The sequence below is a fragment of the Primulina huaijiensis genome, chromosome 14 (assembly GCF_012295235.1).
Source record: "Primulina huaijiensis isolate GDHJ02 chromosome 14, ASM1229523v2, whole genome shotgun sequence".
NCBI classification, from domain to species: Eukaryota; Viridiplantae; Streptophyta; class Magnoliopsida; order Lamiales; family Gesneriaceae; genus Primulina; species Primulina huaijiensis.
In genome coordinates, this window is record NC_133319.1 from 19,738,921 (window position 1) to 19,764,427 (window position 25,507).

At 33.3% G+C, this 25,507-nt stretch overlaps 6 protein-coding genes across 9 annotated transcripts; 2 read left to right on the plus strand and 4 right to left on the minus strand.

Moving 5' to 3' along the window:
- The first annotated feature begins 1,572 nt into the window (after positions 1-1,572).
- On the plus strand, positions 1,573-2,728 carry LOC140957264 (CASP-like protein 5C3). Its single transcript, XM_073414441.1, has 3 exons — positions 1,573-1,830; positions 2,316-2,448; positions 2,530-2,728. The coding sequence occupies exons 1-3, from the start codon at positions 1,700-1,702 to the stop codon at positions 2,722-2,724; spliced, it is 459 nt and encodes a 152-aa protein (XP_073270542.1). The 5' UTR covers positions 1,573-1,699; the 3' UTR covers positions 2,725-2,728.
- Positions 2,347-5,187, minus strand: LOC140957262 (uncharacterized). Of its 3 annotated transcripts, XM_073414438.1 has the most exons (3): positions 3,244-5,187; positions 2,814-3,029; positions 2,347-2,726 (listed from the first exon to the last, which is right to left on the minus strand). In XM_073414438.1, the coding sequence occupies exon 1, from the start codon at positions 4,795-4,797 to the stop codon at positions 3,334-3,336; it is 1,464 nt and encodes a 487-aa protein (XP_073270539.1). In that variant the 5' UTR covers positions 4,798-5,187; the 3' UTR covers positions 2,347-2,726; positions 2,814-3,029; positions 3,244-3,333. The 3 variants fall into 3 exon arrangements, with proteins under 3 accessions (XP_073270539.1, XP_073270540.1, XP_073270538.1); XM_073414439.1 differs by lacking the exon at positions 2,814-3,029; XM_073414437.1 differs by having other exon boundaries at positions 2,814-5,187.
- Positions 5,188-7,860: 2,673 nt separating this feature from the next.
- On the plus strand, positions 7,861-8,895 carry LOC140957263 (protein VACUOLELESS GAMETOPHYTES). Its single transcript, XM_073414440.1, has 2 exons — positions 7,861-8,312; positions 8,442-8,895. The coding sequence occupies exons 1-2, from the start codon at positions 7,906-7,908 to the stop codon at positions 8,791-8,793; spliced, it is 759 nt and encodes a 252-aa protein (XP_073270541.1). The 5' UTR covers positions 7,861-7,905; the 3' UTR covers positions 8,794-8,895.
- Positions 8,896-10,014: 1,119 nt separating this feature from the next.
- On the minus strand, positions 10,015-15,359 carry LOC140957261 (probable E3 ubiquitin-protein ligase ARI2). 2 transcript variants are annotated; one of them, XM_073414435.1, is made up of 7 exons: positions 14,965-15,357; positions 14,677-14,709; positions 14,133-14,403; positions 13,365-13,845; positions 12,131-12,679; positions 11,890-12,056; positions 10,015-10,632 (listed from the first exon to the last, which is right to left on the minus strand). In XM_073414435.1, the coding sequence occupies exons 1-7, from the start codon at positions 15,112-15,114 to the stop codon at positions 10,481-10,483; spliced, it is 1,803 nt and encodes a 600-aa protein (XP_073270536.1). In that variant the 5' UTR covers positions 15,115-15,357; the 3' UTR covers positions 10,015-10,480. The 2 variants fall into 2 exon arrangements, with proteins under 2 accessions (XP_073270536.1, XP_073270537.1); XM_073414436.1 differs by lacking the exon at positions 10,015-10,632 and adding an exon at positions 11,054-11,094 and having other exon boundaries at positions 14,965-15,359.
- Positions 15,360-16,097: 738 nt separating this feature from the next.
- On the minus strand, positions 16,098-16,484 carry LOC140958066 (uncharacterized). The gene is made up of 2 exons (XM_073415461.1): positions 16,398-16,484; positions 16,098-16,355 (listed from the first exon to the last, which is right to left on the minus strand). Exons 1-2 carry the CDS (start codon positions 16,482-16,484, stop codon positions 16,098-16,100), a joined length of 345 nt encoding a protein of 114 aa, XP_073271562.1.
- A 5,151-nt stretch (positions 16,485-21,635) lies between these two features.
- LOC140958067 (cysteine proteinase inhibitor 1-like) lies at positions 21,636-22,001 on the minus strand. The gene has a single exon (XM_073415462.1). It carries the CDS (start codon positions 21,999-22,001, stop codon positions 21,636-21,638), a length of 366 nt encoding a protein of 121 aa, XP_073271563.1.
- Positions 22,002-25,507: the final 3,506 nt, after the last annotated feature.

The following is a 25,507-nucleotide window of genomic DNA, read 5'->3' on the forward strand; positions in this document are numbered from 1 at the left end:
TTCCAAGATTGAAGATCTTAATATTGTATATTGTACAAGAGTATAACAAGAGAGATTTAAAAAATATAGTTTCATCTTAAGTTATTTTAATTGATTTCACATAAAATATCTCTTTATAATTTTTTTTTTTTGGAAAATAATTTTTTTGGTTTACAAAACTTGTCCCATTTCAAGTTTTGATCAATTAAGTTTTTAAATTTTGGTTTTGTAACTTACTTTTAACTTTCAGCTATTTTGATCTAATTGTTGATGTGAAATTGAATAAGTCAATATTTCGACAAAATATGATTAAGAGTAAAAAAAAAAATAGAATTAATGCACTAAAATCAAAGTTAAAAATACTTAGTAATTTATTTCCTTGGTTTTTTTAATGGGTGGGGTTTGTTACATTAATAATTTTTAATGGATATAATAACATTAAATAATGTCAATCTATTGGGAAACAATAATTTTCATAGCAAGTGTTCACCGAATCCATCATTCCATTTTTTGATTTTTCAAAAAATGAACGTGAGGATGTATACTCGTTTAGTTTTAAAATTCAATCAATTTTTTTGAAAACTCTTATCTCCTCTACCCCTCCTATCTCCACCTCATTGCAATCATTGATGTCAAATTAAAGAGTAAAGAAAGAAAAATCATCATTGATGTCAAATTAAAGAGTAAAGAAAGAAAAATCATTTTTGGAAACATAAAATTTCTAAGCAACTATTTGTTCTTGGTTTATTTGCTCAAGAAATGGTAAGTTATTGGTCATGGTTTTAAATTCAATTTTTCCTAGGGATGACAATGAGTGCGGGTTCGACCTGACCTATTCACGACATGTATGGATCAGTGAAATGAGTATCGACACAAGTAATTTGTATTGACTTTCATCTCAATTATTCCTCAACTTCCATGTTTCTTTAGAAATTAACATGGTGAACTAGTTGAAGTATTAAAATAACCAATATTTGGTTTGTAAAAAAAAAAAAGGTGGAGGATTTCGGGGAAAAATACCACAGAATGGAGGGCCATAATGGTGGGTACCCAAAAATGTCGGATAGGGATTGGGAAGCCGGATTTGCTATCGGGCTCGATGGGTACCCGATCCGAACTATCCGAATTTGAAAAACCCAATCCAACCAAACGTCCACCCTTACTAATACAGAGTTAGTCATTTGTCGACAGAGTGAGAAAGGCAATATGTTAAAATGGTGCCATCTTTGCACTTGACAGAAACATGTGAACAGAAAAGAACAAAGCAATGACAACTATGTAGCAATGTGGACAAGTATTCATTCATCAAATCTAAAATAACTTCCATATGCTACAAAACATGTGCAATCAACAAATTTCTTGAACAAGAAATTCATCCCTCTTGGAAACTCAGTAGACAAATCCAAACGTCAATGTAATATATACTAACATACACCTCTATAAAGTGATCCCAACATTCTGCCACAAATCTTTCGTTTATACTACAAATTTTCTTTGTCGAATTAACCTCCTTTCTTCATGCTTAAGCATCCACCATAAGCCATTTTTCTCATTTGAGCTTCACCTTCACAAAGATACATAATTGAAGCTCCAACTGATCTCAAATCATGATAAAGAGTTAAAAAGGGTGGAAAAATCTACAAGAATTCTTTCAAAACTTCCATGATTAGTTTGACCAAGAGTTTGATAAGTAAATTTTGAGTTATCGGTACATATACCAATGAAAGATGTTCAAGGGTCGATCGGAACCTGTGTTAGCCTAGCTTTGAGAATTGGCCAGACAATCTTATCTTTGTCATCTCTTCTCTTCATGTCTTTAGGAGTTGGGTTTTATACCTTTACAGCCTTCTGGTAAATTCTCTGACATCCCATCTATGATTATGATACATGCAGTAAATAATAATTGAAGGTAAATTTCTGTTGTTTATTCATAGTGCTACTCGGCACAAAATCCACCAACACGTCCTGTATTTCAACAATGAACTGCATTTTGGCACACAACAGCAATTATAGTTGCAGTATGTAGGGTATTAATTCTTTCCCCATAATGAATAATATATCATAAACTTGCGTTTGATCATTCAATATAAAAGAAATAAAGCTTTTTGAGGCATGAAAACATTCATAATGATATGCGTGAAAGCCTTGAGGTCATCATGTTTTATGCATACATCAAAATAGAACAAATCGAAATTTTAGTAGGTCATTGGGGAAGTGGTTTTATTACCTCTGTTAAACTGAATGGTAATGGCCAGAGGCCTTCTATATGCTGCATAAGATGCTTCAGTGATTAGTGTCGTAACATACTTTTCCATTGTGACGTTCTCATCTTGCAGCTTCTTGGTAATTGTCATGGGCTTGGCCATACCATGGAGCTTTACTTTGGCACTACTGGATGGATATTCAATCCTGGCTAAGTGCCCAATACAACAGTCAAGAGTATTGTTAGTCGTCATTCTCGGCGACTTGGTAATTCCTTAACCTCTAAGTTTGATGCAAGAATAAGATATTTTAGTTGTTTTGAGTAACAAAGTTAATCCACATTCATAGGTTTTATCAATGCTTGTGTTAGCGGCAGCAAGTTCAACAGCCAGCATAGTTGATCTTTTGCTCAAAGCTGGTGCCTCGTTTTGTCCTCCAAGGCTATGCACAAGATACCAGATTTCTTCTGCAACAGCTTTCTTGTCGTGGATTCTTTCGCTAATTTCATGTCTGTCCAATCTTTGGTTACTCCCCTCGTTGTGATCCTGATTTTGTTCAATCATGTTAAAATGAGTATTCACAAGAGCTATTAATCAAAATTGTCCTATATATTTCTGAGGAACCATCATCACCTGATTAATTTTCCCTTGGCTGCCTAAAGTAGAGAAACGTATATGAGGAAGCAACAAGAGGGCAGAAAAGTAAATAAAAATGAGTATTCCATAGCCGTACAAAAGGTTTTTTACAGCAGATGTAGCAAAGATTAAATCATCCTCAGCTTCAGGCAAAGAAGATGATCAAGGGATTCTAGACTTTGCACCCCGTGAAAACACTAATATTAGTGGAATCTGTACAATCCAAAGTAGCATGTAAATAAATGAGCACAAATGAGATTTTCATATATGTATATATACACATATATGTAATTTTTTTTTATTAATAACTAAAGAACATGTCAAAATGACACAATGAAAAGGTGTAAGCTACGATTCTAGCATCTCAATGGCTATTGAAGCTCGAGAATGAACTTCATATATTGTGCTTGTGATATGAAATTTGTACCTAAAAGTACATTTAGCTCAAACTTGCTCCTTTTTTTGTTTTACTGTTACAGCAACACCAATTAAAAGTTGCTACTACTGGCAACTTCTCCTATGACGTTTGCTGCCCGAGCATTTCATTTCTCAGCTTACAGGCCATCCTGTCATTTCCTATTTTCATATACCCATCAATGAACGCACCATATATCTCTGAATCAGGTTCGAACCCTTTCACAGCCATCTCTGCCTGAAGCCTCAAAGCCTCATCCATCATTCCCGCCTGACAAGTTGCCCTTATCAACCGCACATAATTCTCATCCTCTAGAACAACTCCATGTTTGTTTCCTAGCACCCTCAAAAACGTCATTGCTGTAGAAACTCTATCCTTGTCACAAAGCGTTCTGACAATTCCATTAACAGTTAAGTTCTCTGGAATAAAACCTTTCCTAGACATATCCTTGTACAACAACATGGCAGAATCAACATCTCCTGTTTTACAGTACCCATTTATAAGATGCTCAAAAGTTGTACATGTACTCTCAGTACCATTCGTCATCATTTCTCTGTATATTTCCTCAGCCTTCCCTACCTCTCCAATCCGACAATATCCTCCAATAATTGTATTGTATACCACAGCATCACACTTTATGCATTTATTCTCCATCTCCTTCCTCACCTTCATTGCATCCTCCATGTTTCCATCTTCACTATACACTGCCATTAACATTGAATATCCATACGCATTGGGCACACAACCACAACTCTCCATTTCCTGCCACACCTCCACCACCTTCTCAAGCAGCCCTTCTCTATAGAATCCAACCATAACCACATTAAATGTGGCTGCATTCGGTACAACATTCTTCCCATTACTCCCTTTTCCACCCACATCATCATCGAGACCAAAAATATCCTTATACAAATCGTACATCGGAAAACAACCTCGACCTTTTGAGACTAATTCAATCAAAGAATTACAAGTACTAGTTCTCAATAACAAATTCTTGGACCTCAGCATTTTATAGATTTCAATAGCTGCATCAATCTTCTTAGCATCTATACAAGCCTTGACTAACAAATCGAAAACAAAAGGCGCAGAATCGCAAACTCTGTAAGTTTTTATCAGAGCCTCAAAAAGGGCAACTGGGGTTGAAGATTCTTGGTGATGAGCTTCAGAAAACACAATCATTGACGATTTTATCAGAGCTTGAGCCTGGGATTTAAGCCGGGAGCGAGAAAGGATGTGGATAACAGTAGAATAAGAAAACAGAGTGTGGGAGCAGAGGGAGTGATTGCGAGTGAAATTAAAGAACCCTAATGAAAGGTGGGGAGTGTTCCGAAGTTGGAGGACTATTTCCGAGAACTGATCAGCCGTGAGGCGGCAGTTTTTCCCATCTAGCAGAGACCGGAGATTGGACCACCGGGATTTTGAGCGGTGGTGTTTCAGGATCGAAACAGCAGCTAACACAATATCTTCAGAATTTGATAATGATCCTGACGAACAAGATGAGATCTTTTTGGTAAATTGCGAAGAAAACGGGACGAATTTACACAAAGTCCTTTCAAAGAAAGCCATTTATGCCTTTCAGTAATATCATCAAACAGATTGATTGCCTCTTCACTGTAGACGAACCACACCTCGTACACCAAATATATATTACCGACAACTGCACTTAAATAGCATGTATGTATATCTTCTACACATCAAATTTATATTAACGTTCTTCTACTCATACAGGGATTCAAACTAACTGACAACTATGATTTGATTTCGTACTCAAGAAAATTAACAAAACAAAGACCGAAGTAACAGTACTCAAGAGGGCCCAAATTGTAAAAAATCATCCCCATGAACCGAGAAATCAAAATCATTTATTCGGGTTTGATTCCAAAATCAAAATGGGAACCCAAACCGAACCCATATGGACAGAACCATAATTTAATCTTAAATATTCATAAAAAGATAGAAGATTATACATATTTTTTTAAAATCGCATGCATATTTTAAATATTTTCAAAAAGTATACATTCAATCGCTACTAAAGAATTAGAACAAGGGAATTTTAAAACGATGAAGCACTAAAGAACAAAGAGAGAAATGAATGAGTGGTGTAAAAATGGATTAAAGAATCATATGCATGTTGGTGATTCTTCTCAAAGTACAAAGTTCCATTTGTCTAAAGGGAGGAAGAAACCCCCATTGGTGTTCTTCATACTCATCTAATTATTTGATGCTTTCCTTTCCAACATTTTTTGACCATATGAGTAATGTTCGTGGCAATCTTGTTTAGAAAGACAGAGTTGTTAAAGTTGAATGATAGTCCAAAATTCAAATTTCCAATTCTAATGCAATAATCTTTTTTCAAGCTACGTTTTACGTCACATCAACATTCTAGACATGAATAAGACTGAACATACACGCATAGCTCCCGGAAGAAAATGATGTTATACGCATATGTATAATGTATGATATAACAATTTCAAATGTATAAAAAATAATTTTTGAAATATGTCGCCCGAGTTCATGTAGTAGGATCGATAAATCTCCGACCTCGCGTTTTTTCGGAGATTTTTTGTATTGTGGAGAAGTAACTTAATTTTGAACTTTGAAATTTAGTGCTTTGCATATTGTATGCAATGAGGTGTACGTATCAGGGTGCGCATTCGGTTAATTTGGATATTGACAGAATCAAATACTGCAAATCGAGTTGACTGAATTTTTCATCGAAAAATCGATACTTTTCTTGAGTGATAGAACTAACTTAATATTTTGAAAAGTATGAAAAAAACTGAAAAACAAAACAAGAACATTCAAATTCCTGTGCAAGGTGAAAATATAATAGCCCCATAATAATAAAAAAAATGGCTTCTTTATATATAAATTTTTATGGTCATTTTAGTATATTTTAATTTTTAGAAAATAACCAAAACTGATTTGAATAAACCTAATAAATTATTTTTTTTTTCAAAAAAAAAATACGAATTTTGAATTTGATTCTCACAATTGTTTACATTTATCGAGTCATCAATCTAGGCTCATTTTCTAAGTAAAGAAACTCTTTTTTTTCCCCTAATCTTAGTCAAGAATAAGTTCCAATAATGTGACGCTAAAGCATTAAGAATTTGAGATATTTAATCCATAAAAAATAAATGTGGGGTCTAATCAAAATATTCTACCATAATTACTTTCGCATATATCCATTCGATATAAATGGTAAATTGATATTATATTGAAAAGACTAATATTATTGTAATCTATTTTATATTTAATATACTCTATTTTATGTATAAATTTTTTTTTTCCTGAAATATTTTTAGGTACCCTAGATGTATTCTAACCCTAATTCCCATTTCAACCTTTGGCTCCAAAAACAATATTGAGCAAGTAAATTCTTAAATATAGAACCGATTTTTAATTATTTAATTTTTTTACATATTATCGTTGATGTAAAAATTTAAGTAGCATATTTTTCTATCCAATGTTAAGATAACACATAAGAAATACTAATTAGCCACACATATATGCGTAAAATCACAAATAAATTAGAACAATATAGAAAAAAAAGTTATATATATAAAATATAGTTTTGATATTCTGCTAACTCACCGTTCTCATTTCCGTGTCCATCAATGAGGTGAGACTCACCTATCATCTACTGAATGTACAATTTGTATATGCTTCATCACATTCAATAGACGAATGTCACTTAATTAATGGGCACAACGATAGGTTGAGTGAACAACATATCAAAATTATATTTACATATATACACACACATACATATCAAAGGTTCAAGTTGTCATATTCTTGTATTCTTCAAATAAGTTCTTCTCAAAACCCACATTATATCCAAACCCAAGGAACTCTTGGTGTGTATCAACCATACATATAATAGGAATTAAACTTTGAGTATTTTTAATTTAATACATCATATAAAGTGAGAAAAATTCTCATTCTAATGTGCCTTATGCTCCACTTTAATTAATTCAAGATGAACAATTGTTTACAACTATACAACCATCTCTTCTAAGTATAAATCCTACATTGCTTCAACTTCAAGCTAATAACAACCTTAATTTTCATTATTATCCATACTTATCCAATATTCACCTTCAATTAAAATCGAAACTACCAATTTTTGAGCCATCATATATAACAAAGAGTAGTCCCCTGTGAGACGGTCTCACGAATCTTTATATGTGAGACGAGTCAATCCTACCGATATTCACAATAAAAAATAATACTCTTACCATAACAAGTAATACTTTTTCATGGATGAATCAAATAAGAGATCTGTCTCACAAAATACGGCCCGTGAGATCGTCTCACATAAGTTTTTGCCTATAATAAAAGCATACACCGATACGTGAAAGCTTGGATATATACCATATGAACCATTTTTCATGAAATCGAATATTTTGTTAAATTTATTTTAAATAATTTATAAATTCTTATATATGTTTTATAAGAGGAATTTATAAGTTGTGATAATAAAATATAATTCAAATATATGTGGCATTATAATACCTTTTTTTTAAAATAAAAAATTATGTATATAAAAAATATTTGATACCATGGAATATAGTATTTGTCCCTTAAAAAAGGGCAAAAAGATCAAATAATTATAAATTTGCATGCCACCCCCACAAATTCTATTCATATACTCTGCGATTTTCCACCACCATGAGATACAATGAAATCTCCCACTTCAGCCACCCGCAGCACAACCTGAAGTTCGAGTACAGCGAGTCGCCGTTCAAGTGCGACGGCTGCAACGAAGTCGGCATCGGCTCTCGCTACAAGTGCGCCGCTGCTGCTTGTAACTTCGACCTCCACACCCACTGCGCCATCCCTTCCCCTTCCATTTCCCACCCTTTCTACACCAAGTGCTCGTTCCAGTTCCTCTCCCGCCCGCCGGGGCCGGTGGCACGTTACTGCAACGCATGCGAGAAGGACGTGTCGGGGTTCGTGTACCACTGCAAGTCTTGTGGGTTCGATCTCCATCCCTGCTGCGCTAAGCTTCCGATGGTGCTCGACGACGGTGAGATCAAGCTGTATTTGTATAGGAAAGTCTCCTCGCCGTGCCACAGGTACAGGTTTTGAATATATAATTGCTATAGTTTTGAAAAATCAAACGCACTCTACTGTTTGAGACATTCAACTTTTAAAATTCGACTCGAACCCCAGAAACCTGAATCAATGGAGATGTGTATGAGCAGGTGTGGGAGAAAGGGGAGGAGCTGGAGCTATAGATCTTCATGCAAGAAGTACAATCTCCATGTTGCGTGCGTAAAAGAAATGCTGGTCGATAGCTGGAACGAGATCTACACCGGGGCGTGCCGTGGTGGCGCATGGGGGACCAAATACTCCGGAGGCTGTGGGAAACTGGAAACGAGGATTCCGAGCTTGAAAGATACATTGGAGACTCATAATCACAGGAAGAAGAACAGAGGGAAGGCGGAGAAATGCTGCGAGGTGGCAGCTTTGGCTCTGCAGTTCGTTATCTCCGCCGTGTTAGGGGATCCCACCACCCTCATTGCTGGGGTCGTTGCCTCCTTGATTTCCAAGTGAAATCAAGATTATGTATCAAATGTGTTCATAAAATCTAAAATGTTTCTAAAGTTTATTAATCAAAAGAATATTCTCCATTATAGATAATTTATATGTTTTTTTTAAGAAAATAAATTTTAAACGTATCATTTTAAATATCAATTTTATCAAGTATTTCTTCCATTCATTGAATTTCATTATGATATCTCTCTTATTAATTATGCTAGTTGAATGTAATTTAATATAATTAATCTTAATTAAGTACAAAAATGTATATAATTATTATATTTTTTTAAATATGTTTGAATTGTATATAAAGTTGAAATTTTTAATATTTAGTAATATAGGTAAATTACAGTCAACGTATTAGATAACATAAATAAAATTAAGTTGTGAATAATAGTGGAGCCAAAGAAATGACATATGTTAGAAATATATTATGTAAGATTTTATTTAATAAATAAATAGCTTTAAATAGATATGTAAGAACAAGTTTTTCACTGCCTTTTCTATTGTAGGGTAAAATAAACTCATCCTCAAAGATCGGAATCATTAAGAAGTGATGTATAAATTTTGATTTGATTAATATAATCAATTTAAATCATAACATATAAATCTATGTGTATTGATAAAGAATATTTTAAAAATAAACTCTCAATTTAAAAGAATTGTGTATATCGACTTCTTCAATTCAAGACAATTTTTAACTTTTGAAGGGTCGTTGTTTTTACTTATCATACTGATTTTTTTTTTTTGTTTTACCAATAACGCATGCATAAAAACATTTAAAAAAAGACAATACTTGACAAAATAAAGTCGAGAACTTTTGTGGCACCAATCTTATAATACTTATTTTTACTCCAAGAATGTCTGCCAAAATTGTGCTGCGTGTCTTCTTAAACTAGATAAAGAGTTACCTTGTAACATTTGCTATATTTATTTTCTCTTTCAAAATTTTTAAAAGAAAAGCATCTACTTTCTACTTTATCTTAAAGCAAACGAGCACTCTTTGAAAATATAAAGTAACATGATAATTTATTGGAACAAACTGAGATAAAAAAAGTAATGAGTATCCGATTGCAATGGCAACACTGTGAAACTACAGCCTTCGAAATTGGGCGGTGAAAGCAACAAGAGGCTTTGTTGGGTTCTTTTTCGAAATTAATTTTGGAGGTTCATTATAGAAAAATGACTCCTAATATATATATGGTTCTATTGTGTGCGTGAGTGCTGACCAACCAGTAGACAATCAAATCACGTGCTTTCAAATATATTTCAACCAAAATTAAACAGTGCTTGCAAATGTTGTGTCAAAAAATCAAAAACACATTCAACTCTGCTTAATAGATATAAAATATATAACCCCATACCAAGAAATGAGACAAGTTTGGCTAGGCTACTACCATATTCGGATCAACATATAGAATCCCATTATTCCATTCTCCCATAAATTTCCCCACCCCTTTGCATCACCTTCTACTTCTGCATAAAATATATAAATATATGGGATATGTACACGGCTATTCACCTGAGTCTGGGTCCGACTGACGGAATATACATAAAGGTCATTTTCGGTTCAGTAGAAAATATGGGCTAGACGTAACCAAGGCTTTTTTTCTCCTCAGAATGCACAGAATCATGAAGTCCTAAGTGACATTGCCGAGTTAGTTTAAGGCGTAACTTTGTAGCTTTTAAAGGGCATTTTACTTCAAGAATCAATTCGGTGATGAACCTCTGCAGGCAAGTTGAGATCGAAGAGACTGCCAGTGGAACTACCTTTTCTTGGACGTTTCCGTGATACCTGTGGACTCTCCTCTGAAGTCCCAGATGCTGATGCTTGGGATATATCTATAACATCTCCTACAAAATGAACAGCAACTGTTATCTGAAAGCGTCAGCGGAGCACCGTCTGCTCCACAAACATACACAAAAAATGAAAAACACAGTTTTATTAGGCCATGCCAAAAGATTGGGATCATTCACAACCTTCAGATTTACCATTTCTTGATTCACATTTTGAAGTCAACTTTGATAACTTAAATCAAGTCTTCCCAGACAAGGACTAAGATATGTACATACTAAATGATATTCTCCACAATCTCTCTGTGCCAGCCACCAGACAGTTGAGAATAGGAGATGTACAGATAACATTTAGGGCTGGGGAAAAGGGGTTTTTATTCTTCGTGCCATATATACTGTGATCGGGAAACATGGAAAAATTTCTCGAAATGACGGAGTGCATTTCAGGTAGGTTTGAGGACCCACTTACAAGAGTTGAATAAGCATTAAAAGGGCTTCAGAAAGCACACAGTAAGTAGCCCTCTGCAAGACAAATTTGTCTAATGCAAAATCGTCTTGCATCACAAACCAAAGACATAACAGAAGGCAGAAACTAAATATGATGAAAATGAACATGGACTCCCCATAATTGCTTCAAATGATGTAACCCCGTACTCTTTCCAAGTTCCAACTCTAAAACACAAAAATTAGTTCAATTATAAAATCTAAAACTAGTAGCATCAGTGGAGCATTAAAATCCTAGAATTTTTTTATTAAAAAAATGTGAATAGATTTGGTCATTCTAAAATACTATAATCTATAGATAAAAAGGTGGATTTGACCACTACTGATCCACATGTTACACCAGTGCATGATTTTTTCTTGTTTTTCTACTAAGATTAGATTCAAAAATTTTGTTTACATCATTAGCAATTTAAACATGAGAAATGCTTGTTGCTAGAACAAAGATTTATTTGATCATTCAAAATTCCACATAAGTTGTTAATTTTACAATTTACCATTGTCAACACATACACTACCACAATTTTAGCCAGCCAGTTTGTCACATATTCTGTTTCAATTAAGCAGCCACAATGATCTATGTTCTTGAAATTTTTCACATAGTTAGAAAATATTAAACATAGCAGCATGACCATAGCATTGATCTACGCAACAGAGAGAAATTCATGTCTTGGAGATCCCAAGCAATAAGAAATTCACTCACAGAGAATCAACATCAGTAAATCTTTTATTATCCACAACACAACACACAAGTAAATGAGTATTATCCCAATATTGATAAAAATCATTGTTAGAGATAAGTTTGCATGACTCTACCATTAAACTGATCGGCTGCCTTTTGACATTTATCATTGTATGGTGCTTGGGAACTCCATCCAACTGACAGCTCCTCCGCCTTCTCAATGCCTTTTGACTGGTATGGTGCTATGGTATGGATACTAAACTGAAGTGAACCCAGTAAATCATTCTCAATACATTCATACCTGCAAAAGAATAAAAACATAAACAGTTTCCATCTTCCAATAAATTTTAAGCCCCCCTGGATAATGTGTCTCACATTTTTTTGCAGAGGTTATCAGTGATCACGGACAGATTGATGACTTGCATCCTTATTTGCATCACTTGTTCCTCAGCATATTCGTCAAACGGTTCCTCAAGAAACTTGGATAGCTTCTCGACATTTGACTCTAGTTGTTGCTGCTGGTCCTCGAACAAATGCTGTTTTATTTCCCTTTTGCCATTTGTCATTTCATCCTTAAATAACTCATCACTAAACATATAGAATGCAAATGGATAAGAATATGAAAGAGCTCGTCTAGATCTGAATAGTCGGTAAAGCCCATTCATGACCCATGTGAAATCTCTTAAGTTTGAGTCCCTTGCCTCCAAACTCGACACCTTTTCCTTTATGGTCTCCTTCAGGCGAGATTCCTGCTTAAAGGAGTCTGTATGAGCTTTATGACGATTATGATAATGCATATATCTATAAAGATCTCGCTTAGCACGTTCAGCATTCTTCTCACTATCTTCTTTATAGCGACCACAGCTGTGATTAGCAATATGGGACCAAGTATGGTCTCGGCCAGTAGCTCCACCACACAGCCAACTACAGCAAGAAATAGAACAGTGAGAACATACTAAGCCATGCAATTTGAGTGCCTGCCTGATACAGAAAACAAAAGGTAATAATCCAATTCATTCTTATGGCTGCATGTGATATAACTGCTAAGAGTATTGGCCATGGCTTGAAGAATAGTATTGAAAATAGCAAACTAAAATCAGCGCATAAAAAGAGAGATGCAAAAAAATATCAGTTAAATCAATTGTCTTATTGCAGGATAATAATGTCGACGTGCATTTGAAGAAATTTTAAAAAAAATCAAGGACAGTAGAAATTTGAATGTAACATGTCGTAGATTAGAGAATTATGATTTTTTATTCCGAAGGGCCCAATGTTGTCAGAATTATAAATAAGCAGCAAGAACATGCATTTCCGTCACACTTCATCACTACTAAATAAATTTGATTAACAAAAAATATGGCATATATCATCGCCGATCTCCTAAAAAATGCAAGGAAGAAAAGAAATTAAAAGAAACCTAGAAGTCCAATACTGAACTAAACATAAAAGGAAGATGCGAGGAAAATAAATAAATAGAAAAAAGGAAATATTGGTTTAAGACGCATACAAGATAAGGATCACATAACCCAATTAAATAAAGACGATTAAATACAATGAATTAATGGCCTCGTATCAGAAACAAGAAAATCGAACCGAAAAAAAGACTCACCAAAATGGTTGCCCACATATGCAAGCAACTAGATTACAACCACCATTCTTCTCAACTGGTTTGTGACATTTCGGACAAGGTTTTGTGTGTACAGTCATCCAATTGACCGTCTCAGATTCATCTCGGCATTTCTTTGTCCATAGCTCCCACATCAAGCAGGAACAGGGGGAATGAGTTTCAGATAAGCAACTGAAACAGAACTGCAAGCCACAAGAACATTCGACCTCACAATATTCATCATTTTCTACCCGTATTGCGTTGCCACAGTGGGGCACGCTGGGACACCACTTAACCATTTTGTTGTCTTCAATGTATGACTCTAGAAGAAATCGATCAAATTTCTCTGCCAAATCAGGGTGTTTTATGCTAACCAATTTTCTAATAATAGCCTCATCACAGATAGCATTACATTTGTGGGCCATACACCTGATGCGCTTGCTTTGCCCCTCGTTTATTTTGACGACGAAATGTTCCGTCCAACCTGAAATTTTTGCCATAACCAAACCAAAAGTTGAATAATTATATCTACCGGGTACCTCTGAATAAATAAAAATAAATATATTCGTAAAAAGGAAAAAGTGCATGATTGAAACATGTCTTCTTCCAAATAGGCATTGAAAAGTGTAAAATAAACAGAATGCCAATTTCTACAAACTTACGACAACATTCAGATGAAAGGCAGAATCAACCACAGTTATATCAATGATAAATTGCATGTTATAGAACGGAATCCGAAAACAATATCCGAGTAAAGGTTTTTGTGCTTACAATTGTTGCAAAAGGAATGACCACAGTCCATTTTGGTCACATCTTTTGCAGGTATATCATCCATACATATAATGCACATCACTGTAAATGAAGATTCAGGGTCCGAAAGTTCAACCAAAGTAACACCTGCTGCTGCAAACAAGCAAGATTTCCCCTTTTCAACATAAACTGCAATCAATTTTTCAACATCCCATCGGTAATGAATAAGAAGGGTTCTGGCATGGTGTTCTCTCACTGAGAGTAAGTCCATTACTCTTCTCAAATCTTCCCTCTGCACAGAACACATAATCCAAATAAAAAAAACCCATATCATTTTGGTCTTTAGGTTTTGAATTTCTATGAAGGTGATAAACCAAAACAAATGCATGGGCATGTAATGTTTCAAAATCAGACTTCCAGCAAGCCACCATTTTCTGGGAGACTTATCAATGCCTTTGACTGTAAAATTTAAAATCAAAAAACTTAAACACTAGAAACCGACGTATAAGTCAGCTTGACTGCAAGTGCATAGCAATGGAAAAACATATATGCATGCTGAACATACCTGAGCAGCCAACAAAGACTCTTTTGTGATAACCTTGCAAAAGGCACGAGAAAACGTCAGAATTGAAAACACGATCTAAACACCAGCATTGCAACAAAAAACGATTGCATTAAATGACGTACACATCAAAACCCCGAAATCATCAAAATTTATCATAGAAATACCCAGATTTTCTCAGCAAACACATTTGCCAGTTCAAATCATAGCAATCAGCCCACTGGAACTACCCCGACTGGGACAAAAAAACTCAACAAATTTATAAAAACATAAAAATCGTTGCATATACACCTTGGAAGAAGAGGCTTTGGAAGGGTTCCACTGAGCACGGGTATCGTCATTCTCAAGTCCATCGAGAGATTCTTCGTCTCGATCGGGAGAGTAGTAATCCGATTCCTCTTCCTCCTCGCTGTCGCCGCTCATACAAAAGTCCTCCTCCATAATCCAACACTCCAATCAATCAATTTTTTTTATATCTCTCGTCTAGATAGGAGCAAGCACGCACACAAATTTTACCCAAAGGATGATCCCTAAGATTCCCGCGACCGTGATCGGCGGCGGAACGAATTCACCGGGAACTTCGGCGGCGAAATTTACAAAGGGGTTCGTTGTATGTACGTAAGATGAAGGGGTGAGAAGCAGATATATGAGTGTGGAGTAGTCTTTACGGCGTCGTTTGCTGGTTGTGTGTGCTGGAAGGTTTGAATTTGGAAGACATTTTGTCAATAAATAATTAATTATCATCATTCCATTTTAAAAAAACACACATATATAAAAATATTAAATAAAAAATAACATGAGTTTTTATGAATATTTATTTATTTAAATCAATACTAAATATTATTATTTTTACTATTATTCTACATTGGCTCAATTTTTTTATATTATTAAAATTCTAAATTAATTTTATGATATATTCGATGAGACAAAAGAAACATGAATGTATACTTACTATATTAATAAAGTTAATGAATTCAAACTAATTAAATTTGGTATCATGATCCATTCAATTTCAGGTGGTCAAGTTTATCCATATTTATTGCTAGTGCTTATCGGCACAAGATGTGTATATACATACAAAATTTTTTCCCATTAAATGATATTTGTATGATTTTTTTTCAAAGGAACTTCATTAATCATGTGAAAATTTACAAAGATCCAAATGTTCATTCAAACAATGCGAAATCTCAAAACAAATAGATGGACTAACATAGAAACGAGCAGCCTGGACAAGAGCATGAGTTGCTACATTTGTTTGTTTATAAACAAACTGAACCAAGAACGAGGTTCCTTGATGTAAAGATATTTGCATTGGTGCACGATAGCTCCAAATTCAGTATCGTCATGTGCTGGAGATTTTATAGCATCAACAACAGTTTTTGCGTCGAGATCAAAGATCACATTTTCAAGATTCAATTCATTTATCAGATAATAGCTTTGAGTAAGGCAAGAACTTCACATTCCTTAACAGTGGGATTCCCATCACAGTGTTGCATTCGGCAGACCATAAACTCTCCATTTTCATCACGTAAAACACAACTAAGCCCAAACATATTGCTCGAGGTAAACAAGGCAGCGTCCGTATTGCATTTCAGAAAGTGAGGTGGAGGTTTATGCCATCGTTTACAAATTGGAGCAACATTTGTTGAGTTTGAATGGAATATTTGCCTTCTACCCTTTGCCTGCAACCAATCATACAAGTTCTGTAATGTATAATGGACTACCTGTGTTGATGTATTTTGTGTATTATTCCCGAGTTTTTCATTTCTTTGTCTCCATAAACTCCACAAAATCATAACAGCCTTTTCCATTTCTTTGGTCGTTAGTACTTTCAGCATCAAGAATATCAGTTATGAAAAGCTCTCGACTTGAGATGAACAAGAGTTTATGATCGACAAAAGTTGAACCTCACTCCAGTAGAGTTGGGCAAAAGGACAGATAAGAAAGATATGCCATGTGTTTTCACTATTGCCATTACATTGGATGCATGTAAGATGAACTGGGATGCCTTTACGTTGAATAGTTGCTCAGACTGGGAGACAATTTCGAATCGCTCTGCATAAAAAGTTTTTAACTTTGGGTGGGACTTGTAAATTCCAAAGCATTTTCCAGTCTCCCGAGATCCCACCGTCCAATCTCGAGGACATGATCTCAGAAATAACCCTTATCCCGATTTTACAGTATACTTCCTATTTCTGCTGTAATGCCATACCCAAGTATCTGGAGAAGAAGTTTCCAACAACGGAATTTGCAATATTGCGTGTGCATCTCTTTCATTAAACAAAATATTTATTTAGCTTGTATCCTTTTGTTGAAGGCCTGAAATCATCAAGTTAGACACTTTCAGTAATTCCATTTCAAGCACCATGGATGTTTGAATTCTGAAATCTTCATCATCTCGCAGCCAAGGATCCTGCCAAACATTTATGTTGGTTCCATCTCCTATCTTCCAGCGACTACCAATTTTTAGCAATAATTGATTAAATGAATATTTTATTCTCAATTAATCTTTGTTCTTTATTTAAATTGAAAAATAATAGTTTTGCATTTCTAGACTAATTTGACTTGATCTAATAATGAGATTTATTCCTAGACTTGGTTGACCTAATCTAATTTTTGTATTTATCCCTAATATATAATATCTTAGATTTGAATGAAGTTTTACTCCTAATAAGCTCTCGTTTTCATGTTTATAAGATTTGGTTTATGGAAAGATAATTAAGTTAAGATATGTAGATCTATATATACGGAATATTGAGAAAAGAACTTGAGACGACTTTTGAGGGACTTTTACGCAGCTGCTGGAGTTTTTCTGAACATGCACAAGTTCAGGATTGGAGGTTTTCATGTTGAAGAATTTGAGTGATCGAATCATGTTTATGTCGTGTTGCTGATTGGTGTTGGAGACACGTGAAGAACAACATTGACGTAGAGTGTTGATCGAAGAGTGTTATTCTATTATTTTTTTAAGCAACTTCTGTTGGGACATCGTATTCTCGCACCCAAGACGCAGCGGAAGTATAAAATTTTGTTCTTGGGCGTCGTGTGTTTAAAAACATCCATAGGGTGTTTAGAATTATACCTTTGCGTTTTAAACGCTGGACTCCAAACTATTCCGGTTTTTACGCGGAGATAGTCCTTCTTGTAAATCCCTATGAACGGCTCTTCTCCTTTGGTCGTCTAATTGGGTCCACGATCAGAAACTGAATTTCTCGTTTGGTTTGCACTAGAAAATCCAAACGATTTATGCGTTGAGACTATAGCCTCCGAATTTCCGAAATCCGGAGACGAAGCGGCACGGCGGTGGAAGAACAAGGAAGTAGCTTGCGGCCAAATTTTTCTCCCAAAAGATGAAGTGGCCGAGAGATTGTTTTCATTAGAATCTTAATTGAATGTTAATCAATTATTTTTAGAAAACTAATGAAGTCAATAATCACAAAATTATATGACTTGATTTTGCTTCCAATTCAATTCCTTTTGGCCGTGAGATTACCTTTCAATTGGGAAGGAATTCTTGTGAATTTTATGGAAAAAAAATCTCTCTTGAATTATGCCCTATCATGATATATTTATAGAGTGAGACTCCTAATCTAATTAGAAGTCCTTCTCCCACAAAAACTCTATATTTTCATTATAATTAAATTCTCATATAATTAATATATAATGTATTTATTAACCTTTAATAATACATGATATAATAATATCATATACACATATTTTATATCACCATATAAAATATATATATACATGTATATGCATATTAAATTAAATAACCATTATTTAATTTATAAATTAACTCTTTAGTTAATTTAATTCTAGACTATTCTAGAATATTTATGAGAATTTGTACATGTTAGTAGTCACCACTACTAGCACCACTTATTTAATTAGTAAATTCAAAATTCACTAAATAAATGATTTCGAACTCATTATAACCCCGATCGACGATCCGAGAACGCCGACGTATCAAGGATACAAATCTTGTTCATATAATGAAAATCGAAAATTTCGAAGATCAAAATTTTCACTTACCATATTGGGCAACTGCCAGTTTTAGTGAACTCCTTCACAAAACAGGCAGTTCCACTCTCCTTCCTTATTTAGCAATCAAGCTAACTTCCATTTCTTCCATCCTATGGAATCAGCTCATAAACTCTTTTATAAGCTTCCTGTTTGATCTCCATCAAACTATAGTCGCCAAATTCCAACTCTTTGAAATTTGACTATCTCAACGGCAACACAGAATCCGATACTTGTGTGACCCTCAATGGTTCAGGGATACAGCTAGCCGTGGGTTCACATCTCCATGTGATTCAGAATAACATTTATTCTTATTCNTATGTACAACTAGGAAAACACCTTTTCCTAAAGCACATTTCTTGCTCTGGCCAGAGACTCCTTGCACTATTAACTCATCTGATCACATAGGATATCTTCACCCGTAGGCGAACGGTGAATCCCCGACTACAATGTATTTGCTCCTACGTATTTCGAAACTACACACAACCTCGCCACCTGATGACCCTCAATGGAGTCGGTAAACGGATCAAAGTGCATGTTAGTACGTATAGCCCCTACATTGTATCGGGTCAAAGGACTAATGGTGTACAACCATAACTGCGGACTATTCCACTCGATAAGTGAGACCCACTTGGACAGTCCGAGAGAGGGTTGCTCAGTGCATCATCATATGTTCACCCATCTGTATGAATGGACATCTCCATGCCCTTGCCAATGAAACATGGCGTTTACATCACAGATGCTAGTCTCGAGCTCGAGCAACCTTTATCCTTGTTTTAGGCGGCTGATTCGACTATGAACCTGTTTAGAATATACGGTACACTTTCTAATGAGTTTCATGATCTTACGTTGCGACGCAGACCTCATGGTACCTTTTGTATATTCAAGGACTTTATCTATGCAACTTGCATGGGTATACAGATAAAGTATAATGCCATAATCGAACGAGTTTTAACCTGGATATGGTTTATATGAATAGCGTAACCCGATTTGGAAATGTGAGTTCACTTTGACTCGTAAATAATCGATTATACTTGTTCTATTTGGGTATGTTGGGAAATGTGTTATATTGAATATTGGTGGGAGCCATCTTTTTAACCCATGATATTCATTTTAGAATACTGAATAGTCATAGCATTATACTTGATACAATATTTTGTTACGATACGTCATACTAAAATTTGCGTTCTTTAACTTTTGTTTGATTGTTATAAATATGTAAACCAAGTTTACTATTTCAATATATCTCCAATCTATTATCTTTTCATTTATTGTAAATTTCAGATATAAGATAATCGAAATCGTCACTTGAGGGAAATCATGGAAGAAAATTATGTTGACTGAAATCGTGTTTCGTTTTATATATCAATTATGATATGTCATGCTTGGATTTTATTTAAGATGTAAAAATCGCTTTCCACCAATATAAAATAAAGATAATTATTATGTTACCAGTGGCCCACAAAAAATATCTATTCTATTTTATTAAAGTTGAGGACGTGATAGTAACTACCTAGGAAGGACACTAACTTTTTCTTCCAACTTTACCTCTATATGATACTAATATTACACTTTTATTTTTTGTTTTTTTTTAATTACAACGCACACTTTTATTTTTATTTTTTTTATTTCAACAATTCAAATATCAATTTAGTCCCTCCATAATTTGTCAAATTTCACTTTAGTCTATCGATAATGATAAAAAAGACTGTACACATACGCATCGCGTGTGCAGAATAACTAGTTCTTATTAGTTATTAGAAACTCTTTTAAAAATCATCTCTCAAATCCAGTTCTTTTACACGAAAATTATTTAAAATAAAAATATCTTTTTATTGAGTCGGTGAAAATATTTTTCACAAGTAGATTTCTAAAATAAGACATCGTCCAAATTTATGATATGTTTACCACATTAGCTATAAATCATCAGAAAAATTTAATATATTTTAATATCACGCGCAAGAAAAACGCATGTGGACATTAGTAAATATTAACATTCTAATTCACACAAAATAACAGGAATTTTTTTAAAGAGAAATGCTCAAGATATTTTTTATTTGAATTGAATTATCTTGTTATCAAAACTACATCCATGTTTATTGAGAAAATTGCATTTTTAGTTCTATATATTTATCTCTTTGCGAGATTTTGATTTTTTATGCTATCGAATATCAGTTTTAATATGTTATCTTTTTTTATTTTGTATACAAATAATTCATACTCAAATATGATTTAATTACAGTTTAATAAGTACACTTGCTTAGTTATCGCAGTTGAAATGAAAGTTCAATCTTTGAAAAACCTATAAACTTTTTGGGAGATTATAAGGGTGGTAAAAATGTTATTATGAGCTTTTTAAACATGTTTAGTTATGTGTATTTTGAAAAACATCTCAAATTATGTCCAAAAATATTTTTTTATATTAAATATAAAGATATTTTTATTTAGGAGACTAGCATTACATATGATGTCGTTATGATATAAAAAAACTATTTTTTATGAAAAACCAGACAAAATATGTTATCAAATTTCAGTTTTAGTTAGTTATCTTAGTTTTTTTATTCTATATACAAATAATTCATCCTCAAATATGATTTAATTAAAATTTGACTTAGTCCACTTGCTTAGTTATCATAATCGAAACGAAAGGTCAATCTTCGAAAAACTTACAAAATTTTTGGGAGTTTAGAATCATGGTAAAAATATTATTATGAAATGTTTTAAATATGTTGTTTTTTTGAGGAATATATGTGGTTTGAAAAATAGTTGGATCACTTAAAATTATTTTTTAAAGATCTTATTTAGTATTTATAAAACTGCAATAATATAACATCTAAATATTCAACGACAGAGATCTAAAATTATGTCCGAAAATATTTGTTTATATTAAATATAAAGACATTCTTATTCAGGAGACTAACATTACATATATAATATCACCCTTAAACTTTCACAAAAGAGCTTAGTTCCCTGAAATGCTTCCAAGGCATGTCCCATACCACAGCCTCGTAATTTCCCGGCGCATTGCCGACAGCCGCATCATTTGCGATGATGACCAATCTGTAATTCGTACCTTCTACTACTTGGGATTCACCCTTCACCACCTTTACAAACTCCAACTGCACGTTAGCCTTCTTGTTGTGCTCCGACACGGCGAATCTAGCGATTTCCAACACATCGTTCACGTTCGGAATCGGCCGCCAGTTGCCAACGATGGCACTAGGCGAAATGGCCAAGGCTTGGTAATGAAATGAAGCCACCAATATCAAGAGGATCGCTGAGAGAAGAGGGCAAGATTTGATTTGCATATTTTCTTTTGCTGTGAAGAATTCTTTGTGTTAGTTTCTTTCTTATTTGTGTGGAAATAGGCAGTGATGCTGTGTAATTTATATAGCACTGCAACTACTTTGCAATTGTGTCATTTGACATATTTGCCCTCAGCTTTTGGTTGGTTGAGTTACTTTCTACTCCATATATATGTAATATATATACTTTAAAATTACAATAATGTTGTCATTATGTATACACTTTTTGGGAACTATTTTTTTATACAAGTGAGTCAATAATTATTTATTATGATATTAGCATATCGATACACTTTGTGTGTAAAATAATAGATAAAATTTAAATTTATATAATTTAATTCAAAATTTTTTTTTATAATATAAAATGAATTGAAAAAAGCTATTACTGAAAATGGTATATATTAGAATTAAATAAAATACAATTACAAATGGTAGATTATGTTAAATAATTATTAATCTTCACTACTCCAAAATAGGGGACGCAATTTCAAATTGAGAGTATTTTAGGTAAAAACAATAAAGGCTTCACCAAGCACATCAAATTGTTTTGCACATACGTGTATGTATAATGGAAAATTATTATTTCAAAAAATAAAAAAAAAGATAAAATTATAGTTTTGGTCATGTAACTTGAATGTTTTTCATATCAATTATGGTATCGGTCAATTCATATTTGTAATCCTCTAGCTTGCACATATTTTTCAATTTTAATCATTTTTTTACGTTGCATCATACACATCTACAATTAATCATCGTCACGTCGTTAATTTTCAATGACACACCATCATATTCAGGTGACATGTCTTCATTTGCCTCTGATAAGTCAACACTCAATTGAAAAAAATTTTAAAATTGAAAAAATGTGTAAATTAGTGGACAAAAATTATAAATTTACCAATAACATGACAAAAAAAAAATGAAAAACATGCAAGTTATACGACCAAAATTTTAATTTTCCATGTGCATAAAATAATGTCTACAATATATAATTATATATTTTAATTCATATTTTTTATTTTACCATTTAAACTAAATTTAATTTTTTTACCTAACAATAATTTATATTATAAAAAAATAAAATATAATTATAAATGATAATTTTAAAAATGTATTTTAATTTTACTCCTTTAAAATAGGAGAAGAGGTTTAAAAATGTGGATATTTTAAGTATGGCAAAAAGGCTTCTTTCACCGTCTTCAAAGATAATGTCCGAGTTGATAGAGCAGGTGAGTGTTTAATCAATAGTTAGGAGTTCAATTCTCACTAGCAAAACCTTCTCGGACGAGCTTGTCACATAAAGCTTGTCCAGCAATATGATTTACATGGCTAACATGGTGTGCATACTGCTACATTAATCCGGGATTTTTTCAGTGTGCACCTAAACGTAGCGGCTATGGCTTCCCACATCATATAAAAAAAGCTTCTTCACCATCCACACCATTTTTTTTAAGGGATATGCCACACCCCGACCCCGGACCCGAGCCTGCGTGACTGCACAATGGGCCCCTATAGCAACTACTTCGTATTCGTCCTCGCTTTACGAAAATGATTAACCCAAGTGCTATAGAAGTCCATTGTAAGTCATTATAAACTCATTTTAAATCTTTGATTTTTTCGATGTGGGACAAGGGTATCACAGGATATGCATTCAATTTTAGTTAAAGCCTTTATTGTCTTTTAGGAATATTATAATGAAGTAAAGTGGGGAACTTAAAAATAATGACTTCTATTTGAACAAGTACTTTAAAATATTTTTAGTGTTTTATAAGTGAAAAACTTAAATTATGCGTTTGTATAACATTTTAGTAAAACTTTTTTGAAAAATATTGTAGGACCGATCGCTTGTCGCTTTACCAAAAGCTATAGCTGGTTGTAACGTTGTAACTCAAATTTTTTAAACCGCACAACAGCTCAAGCACCACGATTCGATCGTTCTACCAAGCAGGGACAATTATAGCACCCAACAATCCCCCTATCAATAATTGCATACCTTGCAATCAATGAGAATCGAACTCATGACCTAGACTTTGATACCAATTGTAGAAACGAGCGCTTGCCACTTTACCAAAAGTTATAGCTGATGGTAATGGTGTAACTCAAATCTTTTAAACCACACATCAGCTCAAGAACCACAGTTCGATCGCTCTACCAAGCATGTACAATTATTGCACCCAACAAATATTTTTAAAAAAGTATTATCAAAGTATAGTTTTTAAATAACAATTCGGATGTGTTTTTTATTTTTTTATAATAAAAAACGCGGGTTAAAGAGAATGGAAAGAATTTTATTCAATTTTTGACAAATACCTTTATAATTATTTTTAGCTTTAACATCGATTTTTTAAAAAATAACTGTCCAAATACCTTTTCAACTCTAAAAATGTTTTTGTAGAATATTTGACCAAACACATATTTATTTTTAAAACAACTTTTAAAATAATTTATAATTGTTTTTTTGTAAAAAACGGTTTTATAAAACGTTTTATAAATACTCATCAAAACAAAGTCTATACATTGTGAGAGATTTTCATAAATATGAAAGTCATGTCGGATGAATTTGAATAAGGACAAGAGTTGAAGAATACTTTTTTTTTCTTTTTTTTACTTCTATGAATTTTTTAAATATATTTCCATTATCCACCGACCATTTTAGACTTTATTTTTTAAAAATAATAATTTTTTATACGAAAATAATAATAAAATTAAAATATAGATTAATAAAGTTGTTTTGCCCCTAATTAATGTTCATGATAGAGATAATTGAAACAAAAATTTGTACAAAAAAAAGGAAATCTTTAGTTGAAAATGGTCCAAATAGAAATGATGTCGTTATGATATAAAAAACTATTTTTTTATGAAAAACTAGAGAAAATATGTTATCAAATTTCAGTTTTAGTTTGTTATCTTTGTTTTTTTATTCTATATACAAATAATTCATCCTCAAATATGATTTAATTACAATTTGACTTAGTCCACTTGCTTAGTTATCATAATCGAAACGAAAGGTCAATCTTCGAAAAACTTACAAAATTTTTGGGAGTTTAGAATCATGGTAAAAATATTATTATGAAATGTTTTAAATATGTTGTTTTTTTGAGGAATATATGTGGTTTGAAAAATAGTTGGATCACTTAAAATTATTTTTTAAAGATCTTATTTAGTATATATAAAAACTGCAATAATATAACATCTAAAAATTCAATGACAGAGATATAAAATTATGTCCGAAAATATTTGTTTATATTAAATATAAAGACATTCTTATTCAGGAGACTAACATTACATATATAATATCACCCTTAAACTTTCACAAAAGAGCTTAGTTCCCTGAAATGCTTCCAAGGCATGTCCCATACCACAGCCTCGTAATTTCCCGGCGCATTGCCGACAGCCGCATCATTTGCGATGATGACCAATCTGTAATTCGTACCTTCTACTACTTGGGATTCACCCTTCACCACCTTTACAAACTCCAACTGCACGTTAGCCTTCTTGTTGTGTTCCGACAC

Bases quoted from the DNA above. Each gene is read 5' to 3' on its own strand.
- LOC140957264 (XM_073414441.1), top strand. From the start codon at position 1,700: ATGAAAGATGTTCAAGGGTCGATCGGAACCTGTGTTAGCCTAGCTTTG. The intron at 1,831-2,315 runs GTAAATTCTCTG...CTCATCTTGCAG, and splicing joins TATACCTTTACAGCCTTCTG to CTTCTTGGTAATTGTCATGG. The intron at 2,449-2,529 runs GTAATTCCTTAA...CCACATTCATAG, and splicing joins TCGTCATTCTCGGCGACTTG to GTTTTATCAATGCTTGTGTT.
- LOC140957262 (XM_073414439.1), bottom strand. From the start codon at position 4,797: ATGGCTTTCTTTGAAAGGACTTTGTGTAAATTCGTCCCGTTTTCTTCG.
- LOC140957263 (XM_073414440.1), top strand. From the start codon at position 7,906: ATGAGATACAATGAAATCTCCCACTTCAGCCACCCGCAGCACAACCTG. The intron at 8,313-8,441 runs GTACAGGTTTTG...GTGTATGAGCAG, and splicing joins GTCTCCTCGCCGTGCCACAG to GTGTGGGAGAAAGGGGAGGA.
- LOC140957261 (XM_073414435.1), bottom strand. From the start codon at position 15,114: ATGGAGGAGGACTTTTGTATGAGCGGCGACAGCGAGGAGGAAGAGGAA. The intron at 14,710-14,964 runs GTGTATATGCAA...GCCTTTTGCAAG, and splicing joins CCAAAGCCTCTTCTTCCAAG to GTTATCACAAAAGAGTCTTT. The intron at 10,633-11,889 runs GTAGAGTCATGC...TTCATTTTGTAG, and splicing joins GGCAGCCGATCAGTTTAATG to GAGATGTTATAGATATATCC.
- LOC140958066 (XM_073415461.1), bottom strand. From the start codon at position 16,484: ATGGAAAAGGCTGTTATGATTTTGTGGAGTTTATGGAGACAAAGAAAT. The intron at 16,356-16,397 runs GTAGTCCATTAT...GATTGGTTGCAG, and splicing joins CACAAAATACATCAACACAG to GCAAAGGGTAGAAGGCAAAT.
- LOC140958067 (XM_073415462.1), bottom strand. From the start codon at position 22,001: ATGCAAATCAAATCTTGCCCTCTTCTCTCAGCGATCCTCTTGATATTG.